The sequence below is a fragment of the Miscanthus floridulus genome, chromosome 17 (genome assembly GCF_019320115.1).
Source record: "Miscanthus floridulus cultivar M001 chromosome 17, ASM1932011v1, whole genome shotgun sequence".
Taxonomy (NCBI): domain Eukaryota; kingdom Viridiplantae; phylum Streptophyta; class Magnoliopsida; order Poales; family Poaceae; genus Miscanthus; species Miscanthus floridulus.
Window position 1 is genome coordinate 80,275,396 of NC_089596.1, and position 10,307 is coordinate 80,285,702.

General features: G+C 44.2%; 1 protein-coding gene across 3 annotated transcripts; it reads left to right on the plus strand.

Moving 5' to 3' along the window:
- The first annotated feature begins 281 nt into the window (after positions 1-281).
- Positions 282-6,290, plus strand: LOC136517616 (MLO-like protein 1). 3 transcript variants are annotated; one of them, XM_066511240.1, is made up of 14 exons: positions 282-511; positions 644-704; positions 1,547-1,782; positions 2,993-3,109; positions 3,197-3,251; positions 3,818-3,885; positions 4,052-4,126; positions 4,204-4,292; positions 4,397-4,446; positions 4,631-4,671; positions 5,124-5,333; positions 5,423-5,490; positions 5,601-5,661; positions 5,765-6,290. In XM_066511240.1, the coding sequence occupies exons 1-14, from the start codon at positions 383-385 to the stop codon at positions 5,984-5,986; spliced, it is 1,482 nt and encodes a 493-aa protein (XP_066367337.1). In that variant the 5' UTR covers positions 282-382; the 3' UTR covers positions 5,987-6,290. The 3 variants fall into 3 exon arrangements, with proteins under 3 accessions (XP_066367337.1, XP_066367338.1, XP_066367339.1); XM_066511241.1 differs by lacking the exon at positions 5,601-5,661 and having other exon boundaries at positions 5,423-5,558; positions 5,662-5,794; XM_066511242.1 differs by lacking the exons at positions 282-511; positions 644-704 and adding an exon at positions 1,397-1,468.
- The last annotated feature ends 4,017 nt before the right edge of the window (positions 6,291-10,307 follow it).

The window sequence follows — 10,307 nt, forward strand, 5'->3', positions numbered from 1 at the left end:
TCTAGAAGATCGGCTCGCCTCAAGCAGCCCGGACGCTGCGATGAGCTCGAACCTCGAGTATGCAGGTGGAAATGGAAACTTGGGACACATCCAATTAGCTGCGATCATCAGCTCGAACGTAACCTCGAATAATATGTAGTAATAATAGCTGCACTGCACACATCGAAGCTGCTAAGTAACAGCTATTCAAGCTGCTGAATAGCAGCAGTTGGAAACTTGGTAGATATATATATATATACATATACAGGTACAGCAGCTGCAGCACAGGCCAACTAGCAGAAGCGAGACTGCTGCGCGTTTCCTTCCGGGAGAGGCGAGACGGTTCACGTTTCCTTTATTTCGACGCTTTCTGTAGGAGTAGTGGAGGCCGGACGGGGGCTGAATGGCGCACGAGGAGGAGACCGAGGCGACGGCGCTGGAGTTAACACCGACGTGGATCGTCGCGGCGGTCTGCTCGCTCATTGTGCTCATCTCGCTCTTGGCCGAGCGAGGCCTCCACTACCTCGGCAAGGTGTGTATGCATGCTCTGCTTTCCTGGATTCACTCAGCCGTTCTGTTGGATACGGGTTTATTTTATGCTCGATCTCCCGCTGACGGCCATGGCGCTAATCTGGGTGACCGACCGGCCTGTCATGTCTTGCAGAAGCTCAAGAAGAAGAAGCAGAGGCGCCCGCTCTACGAGGCGCTGCTCAAGATCAAAGAAGGTGCCTCCATTTTTCCTCCTTGTTTTTCGCTTCAAGATAGTATAGATGGAAAGAGAGGATAAAAATTTTGCGGGATAAAATAAGTTTTATGGCGATGAAACTCGCATACACGGAGTCTTCCGCATTATGGTTTGATTACTAAGAATATCAGGGACTGATTTTCCTTCGGAGAAGAGGACCCGGAAAGAAACCAGGTGATTGCGCTATTTAAAAATGCATCTAAGGAAAAACTTTTGTGATTTATATAACAGCAAAAAGACGGAACTTTTTCCAGGTATGCGATGACCCCGGTGCAAAATCTTAGAGCATCTCCAAGAGTGTTTTTTTTTAAATCCACTCTCTAAATCATCCTTTGGAGTGCCATTTGAATATAAACGTGTTTTCTATATCATTTCACCCTCCAATAGTTTTTTATATCTTATGCCACACTAGAGAGCCAATCGTGCTCTCCATATTTGACTAATGAGAAATCTGGAACGGATAATGATAATATTTGAAAATCTAAATAAAAAGACGTTGGAGGGTATTATTTTTTTCACCAAAATATTATTTTTTAGCAAAAAGGAAGAATATAGAAAGGCCCTTCTCTATGATTCCGGATAAGATAAAGATCTTTTTCACGAGCGGATCGAGGCCCGTATTTCATTAAGAAGAGAAGGCAGGAATTTTGTGTTACAACTGTGAGTGCCAGAACGGATCGTTCCGTCCCAAGACGCAAGCGAACGGCAACCATTCAAACGGCCTCACCCATCGATGTTACAAAAGTACTGTGCGGCTAGGATAAGCTAAAGATAGTTTACCGCACAAACCTTAGCTCTTTGTCTTTGTGTGATGTGCTGCAGAGTTGATGCTTCTGGGGTTCATCTCCCTGCTGTTGACGGTGTTCCAGGGGAGCATCCAGAAGACATGCATCCCTGAAGGATGGACATTCGACATGCTGCCATGCAAGAAGCCAGATGAGCACGCCGGTAGGCGACATGCCACCAAGAAGCATTTCGTTGCTGTCGGGACTACCCTTGGCAGGATCGGTAGGCGGCTGCTGAGTGCAGGCGTTGGGTCTGAGCACTGCCATAATAAGGTGATCAGACTCCGGAATTAGAATTTTGGAATAAACCTTATTGTCCATTACAAATTTTTTTGTTTGAGCCATGGTGGTCAGTTAGATGAAATTTAGTAAGATATGATTTTGATTTGCGTCCACCAACTAATTTGTTAGACGGGAAGACGAGTTCAGGATTCTGTTATTCCGTAACGACTCACAGACAGGTCCGGCGCCTTATATTTCCGGCGCAAACCATTACAAGGCCACCTGGGCTGACCGACTTAGCCAAAGGCCCAAAACGAAAGCCAAACATAAAAGCTAAGAGCCCAAACTTAGCCACTCGAGTTGGCGGTCATGACAGCCACGTGTTGGCTAGACCAACTAAACACGATGAATGTTTTTTCAGTCTGAGAAATGTGATGATGCCATGTTCTGCTGTCAATTTCTAAATTTTCTATGTTTAGGGCTTTGGGCTAACTTCTAAGCGCTTGTTTGGATCCACCAGCTAAACTTTAGCCGGCTAAATTTAGCTGCTAGGGATCCAAACGGCATAGCTAAAAGACCAGCTAAAGTTTAGCTCGGTTTAGCTGTTTCAACCTAGCTGAACCCAGTTAAAGTTTAGCTGAGTCTATTAGCTGGTGGATCCAAACACCCTAGCTAAAATTTAGCTGGGAGAACTTTTAGCTGGCTAAATTTTAGCTTTGAAATTTTAGCTAGCTAAACTTTTGTTGAGTGGATCCAAACAAGGCCTAAGTTGGAATACTATAATCCAGGTGGAGAGACAGGGACATAAGACTTGGTCATAATTGGCACCATAGACAGAAAAAGGAGAGTTGGCATGATGCCTTTCTCTAGTATAAATTGTGTCAATTTCTATTAGATTGGGAATTTGTTTAGACAATTCGAACTGATGATTACAGTACTATTTTTCAGAGGCTAACTATATTTTCTAAGATCAGATGGGCACATGGTTGGTTAACACATCGTGTTTTATCATGATGTACTTGGTTTGCTTATGTTGTTACCCCTTTTTAGCGTAGTCCTAGATTGAAAACAACCTTCCTACAACTTAATTGTAGGCTTTGTAGCTACCTTTCTTTTTAGGTAGAGGATAACTCATACCTTTTTTTCTCTCTCTTAATTAACTAGTAAATGATGCTAGAAGGATTCGTCAATCGAGGTGTTTCTTTTTACTTATGTTTTAATTTTAATGGTATATCTAAGTTGTACTGTTTGTTTTTTACAGGGAAAAGTTCCACTTCTGTCCCTTGAAGCCACACATCAGCTGCACATTTTCATATTTGTTATGGCAATCACACATGTTACTTTCAGCTGCACAACTATGCTTTTAGGAAGTGTACAGGTATGCAGCTTTTGGTATGCCTTGCAGTTTAGCAGCAGAGCTCTTTCTACTTTTGCTGTCTGTTTCTTACAGTATTTAATTACTCAGATACACCAATGGAAACAGTGGGAGGATGAAATTCAGAAAGATGCTAGTGAAAATGGTATCAGGATCTAGCTTGTTACTCATATTTTATTGCGGTGCCACACTTGCATTTGAACTAGTCTTTAGTCTTCTTGTGCGACTGCAAATCGATTTAAGGAGCTTCTTCGTTTCCGTGGTCTTTTATGGTCCTTGGAAAGGTACCAAAAATATAACAAGGGAGGTACCAAAATTTAGTATATGGGGTACTGATTTCCGGTGCTAGTTACTACAATACATTTTGGTGTTGGTGTCTCCCTAATTATAATTAGCGGTACCTCTTGCCCTCTTGGTACTTCCATGAGGATATAAATAGCCTCACTAGTATATGTTGTTTGGATTGTGTTGATGTCTCGATCCAACCATTTGGTGCAGTTGTTGTTTTTAGTTGTCAATGGAGTCATGTTGCTCTGTTGTGCTTCTTTTGTTTTATTATATCTAGTCAGGATTGAACTTCTTTTTAATATAACCAACAGGTCTTCTGCCTGGTTCATTTAAAAAGATGTTCTTTATGATATGCTTATTTTTACTCGCAAAAGAAGAGTCACTTATATTTTTGTTAAAATATAAAATGGACTGAAATTTCAGGGCCTAACAAGGTAACCAATGTACATGACGAATTTATCAAGAAACGAACTATAATATCGAGTTGGCTGGTAAGTAGTGCATTTCATGTCTTCTTTTATCTTCTATCTTTTGTCGCGTAACTTCATTTATTAGTCACGTTTGCATTATTGCATACATGTGTTTTTTTATCTTGTGGCAATTGCTTTCTATTACTATTGGTGAACTTATTAGCCTTCACTTTCCTTTCTTTTTCAGCATTCTTTTGTTAAGCAGTTTTATAGATCAGTATCTAAATCAGATTACACCACAATGCGTCTTGGTTTTATCATGGTAAGCATCTGCCCAAATGATAAGCTAATATTGTGTTCTTTCCTGGCCTGTAAACATGGGTTTTCCCCTCATTACAGACTCACTGCCCTTCCAACCCAAAATTTGATTTCTATGGATACATGGAAAGGGCTTTAGAGGCTGATTTTAGGAAAGTAGTAGGCATCAGGTAATCCAAAGAATGGTACACATGTCTATATATTCTTTTTAAAGTTTGATGCAGATCTTCTTTCCTGAATAAACATAACCATGTTGTTTCTATTCCTTTTTTAGCTGGTACTTGTGGATCTTCGTGGTGATATTTCTATTGCTGAATGTTGACGGTAAAACTTAGCTATCCTATGTTAACAGAAAAGACCATTATTATTATTTCTATTTTCCTGCCCTGTCTTTGTGCAGGACGAGTTAATTTGTCCTGTTCAACTGATAGCTAGGTATTGTTGTAATATTTCAGTATATATTTAAGCTTCTAAAAACAACTTACCACTCCTTTCCATTAATCTGCAGGTTGGCACGTATACTTTTGGATTTCTTTCCTTCCACTTTTTGTAAGTGCTTATATTTTTCTTTCTCTGCACACTACTGCTTCGTATCTCGTATTTTTCTCCTTTCTTAACACAATGACATATGCAGGTCTCCTGCGTGTTCGAAAAAAAGTGCTTATACTTTGTTGTTTTAAGTGGCAATCTAGTTTTTTCTCTAATGTCTAAATTATGTAGATCGCTAAAAAGGACCCATAAACTCTTGCATTGGAGAAATATGTCATAGTTGCCTGATGTTCACCATTTTTGCTTGGCCTTTACAGGGGTACCAAACCTGGTACCCTTTCACCGTGTATTGATTTTCTCAACGTCCTGATGAAGTGAATTATTTGCTTTAATTATAGGCTGGTCCTTGCACATACTCTAAACAATACGATTAACTGTTGTCTATTGATCCTTGACCACCGCGTGCCTAGTTAGTATTACGTGCTTACTGGACAGCTCTTTACTTGTTTCAGCTTCTGTTAGCTGTTGGCACTAAGCTGGAGCACATCATAGCTGAGTTAGTCCATGATGTAGCTAAGAAGCACACAGCTATCGATGGCGATGTGATCGTAAAACCATCAGATAGGCACTTCTGGTTCGGCAAGCCTAGGATTATCCTTTACCTGATCCACTTCATACTCTTTCAGAACTCATTTGAGATTGCGTTTTTCTTCTGGATACTGGTAAGTATTTTTATGCACCATTTGTAAAGCGCACAGAGATGTGATAACTCATAACAAACAGCATTGTTGACCCTCCTTAATGTTTCTAGACAACTTACGGATTCGACGCATGCATCATGGAATCTGTTGGTTTTATCGTGCCGAGGCTTGTCATGGGGTATTTTAATCATTTCAGAATCCTCCAGCTTATTGCCCATTCATGCCATAGGGAAAATGCAAGTCTCAGTATGTTCTCTTGACACTTACATCCACGCCTTGTACTTGCAGAGTTCTTATCCAGCTTATATGTAGCTACGTCACCCTGCCTCTGTATGCAATTGTAACTCAGGTGCGCCAGCGTTCAGACTTCAGATATGGATTGTTTATACAATCTGTTATCCTCAAAACTCCTATTACGATGATTAAACGCTTTGCTCCCTTTTGCACAAAAGATGGGGAGCTGCTACAAGAAGGAGATCTTCAACGAACATGTGCAGAAGGGCGTCCTGGTGTGGGCGAAGACGAGTAAGAGGACGTCGGGGAGGGGGTTGAAGGGATTTGGTGCTGCTAGCAAGAAGGAATCGACGAACAATGGCGCTTCCGCGGAACCTTCTGTTAAGATTGAAATGGCGAAGGCTGGGGAGGATGCTGAGGTCGTTGGAAACATAGAATAATCAGAAGATGGGACAGCAGGGTGCCCGTGTTGTAGTGCTGTAACAGGTTCATATGTCATCATTTTTTACTGTCGCAGCAGCCGCGAATAAGTGTCTTAGTTTGCCTTAATATCTTGAAGCACATATAAGGATTTAGGCTATAAATAAAAAGTACCCTTTGAAATTTGAATACACAAGTTGCACATCTTAGGCCTGACCCTGGTATTTCTTCATCATAAACATAATATGTAGCGTTGCTAAAAAATCTTGTCGATGTTGCATCAACGAATCCTGTCGCGGTTGTGTCAACCGGTCTATAATAAATCCAAAGGATAAGGAGAATATTTGCCTTTTATGCATTGCCATCCACTACTTTCATATTCAATCTCTGTGACTAGCAATATATTGACCATCTATGATATATATCTTACCTATCATAGTTGTGAATTGTGATGGTCTTTTATGCGTCCGACCGACCCTCATTCTTGACGCGCGCTAGTAGGTATAGCGGTGTACGTGTCTTCTCTCTCTCTCTCTCCTCGTACCCATCTTCCTCGTCCCGCCTGCCGCCTAGGCCGCCAAAGACCTCACCGTCCACCTACCGCCGCCGCCAGACGAACTCGCCTGTCCCTAATCCCAATACAGGAGTTCGCGAGCAACTCTTCGCCCCCACCACCGGCACTGCCCATTCGGTTGTCTCCCTCCTGCTCGGCGGCGCCACCGTCGCCTCGCTCACCGCCCCTCAACCCGCCACCACCGCCTGGACGGCCACCGCCCCAGGCACTCCTTCTAAGGCTGTCGGCCATGGATGGTCGCAAATATTGAAACCCTAACCACTACCGGTGCCGCCACCGCCACCGCCGCCTCGACCAGCGCACCGGCTGCGAGCCCGCGACGACCTCGCCGCTGGCCGTTCTGCCCATCCCCAGCCCTCGCCCCCTTCTTCCTCGGTTCCGGCGACGTGTGCACCGCTTCAGTTAGGGGCGCATGCGCGTCCGACCCATGGTCATGATATGAGATTTATAGCACATATGAGTGCACCTCCGTTTGTTTTCAGCGTAGGCCTACACAATACTAATATATATGTGTACATAAGTAGATGGTGTACAAATTTTTGGTGCGAGTACGTTTTTGTGCAACTTTTTTTTTGTGAATTACACAAGACGCAGACGCTCAACACGCACGCACACTCACCCCAATGAACACACATACGCAAACCCTACCTCTATAAGCACCTCCAAAAGACTGTGCCAGCACATCTCAAGATTGACGAAGTCACCACATGCGCCTTGTTGTCGACGGGAACGTCGCCTACCACTGAAAGCACAACGCCGTTAAATCCTGGAATAAATCCAGGAAAATACGAGCACTCGCGCCAAGTTGAGGACTGAACCCGGGTGGACAAGTTCCACCACAAGGAAGGCTCGGTTCGCTTGTGTACATTTTCCTTTCTAATAAAAAATGAAGTCTTACAAAATATAAAGGTCACACATACAATGGATATATTGGAAATATCTAGTTTTGTTGAAGATCCAACGGTATCCAGCTAAGAGATTATTAGCAACTGAAAGGATCAAGATGCCCAAGAGGGGGGTGAATTGGGCTAATTCTAAATTTCTTTGCAATAATTAAGTCCTATGGTTAGCCCAATTAACCCCTTGTGCCTAGAAAGTGTTCCTAATTGTTCTACCGCACAAAAGACTTGCAACCTAAGTTCCAATCCTACTCTAGCATGGCAATTCTAAGAATGTAAGGACACGAATTGAATTGCTCAAAGTAAATGCTCAAAGTAAATAGAGAGGAAGGAACACGGCGATGTTTTACCGAGGTATCGGAGAGTCGCCACTCCCCACTAGTCCTCGTTGGAGCACCCGCGCAAGGGTGTAGCTCCCCCTTGATCCGCGCAAGGATTAAGTGCTCTCTACGGGTTGATTCTTCGACACTCCGTCGCGGTGAATCACCAACAACCGCTCACAACTTGAGTTGGGTCACCCACAAGCTCCGTCGGGTGATCACCGAACTCCCAATCACCACCAAGCCATCTAGGTGATGGCGATCACCAAGAGTAACAAGCATGAACTCTCACTTGACCACGACAAGCCTAATGAGAAGGTGGATGCACACTTTGCTACTCTTGATCTTCACTAATGAGGACTCTCTTTTGGATTCTCAAATCACAATCACCTCACTAGGACCTTGCTCTTCTTGGCACTCTCTAAGGTGTTTCTCAGCTGTTGGAATGAGCAAAAGTACCCCACACACGAGTGGAGGTGGTATTTATAACATCAGCTGAAAAAAGGAACCGTTATATGCCTCTGCGGGGTGACCGGACGCTCCGGTCATGTTGACTGGATGCTCCGGTCAGTATACCCCGAACTCCAGTGTTTACAGTGTGACCGGACGCTGACCAGCGTCCGGTCGTGATTTTCCCTCTCTGGAACCTTACTGGAGTCGACCGAACGCTGCCTCTCAGCGTCCGATCACTTGACCTAGCAGCGTCCGGTCACTTCCAGACACTTTCACCTTGGTCAAATGAACTGACCGGACTCTGAGCCAGCGTCCGGTCAGTATTTGACCCTCCATTTACTTCCAACTCTCGAACATATGTGAATGAAGTTTGCTCCATTGGATCAAAGGGCTGTTGTGGAGCTACCTAGTGCTAGTTTTAACAAGTGTGCACCACACCTAACTCACTTGACTCACCTAGGTCAAGCTACCTGTTCATACCCTCCTTAATAGTATGGCCAAAGGAAAAAACAAAGTCCTAAACTACTCTAAGTGTCTCTCCAACTCCAATCGACACTTAGAACTAGTCCATCCTTAACCTTGTCGTCCATCCTTTGAAAACCAAAATGATTTCCATCGTAGGGGCATGACCACCTCGATTGCCCAATCGATCTCCATTACCATGACCTAACTTAAATGCCTCTGCAAAACACACGTTAGTCATAGTAATCTTGTATTGTCATTAATCACCGAAACCCTACTAGGGCCCTAGATGCTTTCAATCTCCCCTTTTTTGGTGATTGATGACAATACCACCTCGAGTATGTGAAAGAGTTGAGGTTTTTAACATGCTTGGATCATATAAGCTCTTGTCAATAAGAACAAAAGGGTTAGGTGAGCTTATATGAACCAAGCCATCATGATGTACTCAAAAGATATGAGATAAGCATGAGTACAAGTAATAAAGCTTATTTGCATCGGAGTAAAATACGGAAGCAAAGGCAAATGAGCAAAACACAAGTGATATGACATATAAAGAATTCAAAGTAGAGAGCACACAAGTCATATATCACAATCACGTAGATATCACTGTCACATAAATATAGTAAACATGTATGTATAATGTATCTCACACATAAAAACTCCAAATGTAAATAGATAAGCTAATATAATAACTAAGCTCCCCCTAGATAAGTAGCTCCCCCTAAGCCTAACATACTTGAACCCTCTCCCCCTTTGGCATCAAATACCAAAACCTACGGGTCGGTCGGTGGGGCTGCAGCGGACGAGCCGGGCGCTGAGGTACGAGGAGCAAGGTGGAACTGGGTGCCATCATCATCTGATCCTGAGCTCTGGGCTGTCTAACCCTCTGAAGCTAGAAGTGAGGCTGAAGCAATTTGGGTCGGATCAGGAACTGGTGCTGCTGGAGGCTGAGATGGTATAACTGAAGCAGCTGGCTCAGATGATGCCACTGAAGAGGGGAGCGTCTCTGTCGTCGCTGTGATAGGTGCAGCCATAGAAGGACCTAGGACATGTAGATATGGAGGAGTGGGCATCCCTGTCAACTCACTGAATGAAGCACCAAGGCTCCTGGACACGGTGGTCTCTAGTACAAGCAGCAAAGACGTCCTAGCCGGTGTGAAGCCCATCTGAAAAGGTGTGAACTACGGGGCTAGTGCTGGCGAAGCAAAGTACTGGGACACCTGCTCTGTAGGAGAAGCAAACGGTGTTGGTGGCTATCCCTGACTCTGAAGCCCACTGGGCTATAACATTGGAGTCATCGAAGTAGTGGCTGCCTGACCAAGCTGGGGCAAAGGTTGTGTCGGTGGAGCCCCAATGGCTGTCACTACATGCTGCATAAAGCCAAGGAGCTACTGCTGCATGAGTATCTGCTACTGATGCATGGCTTGCTGCTGCTGCTGTAGAGCCTGAGTCTGCTGCTGAATAGCTAGCTGCTGCTGGATTGCCTGTTGCTGCTATTGGAACTCATCCTGCCGAGTCTAGAACTATGCAAACATAGCAGCTGTCTCCTAAGCCTGGCATGCCTGGTCCTGCCTCATCCGCTCAAGTATAGCAAGGAGAGCGGGGTCTGTCTGTGGGGCAGGTGGCGCTGAGC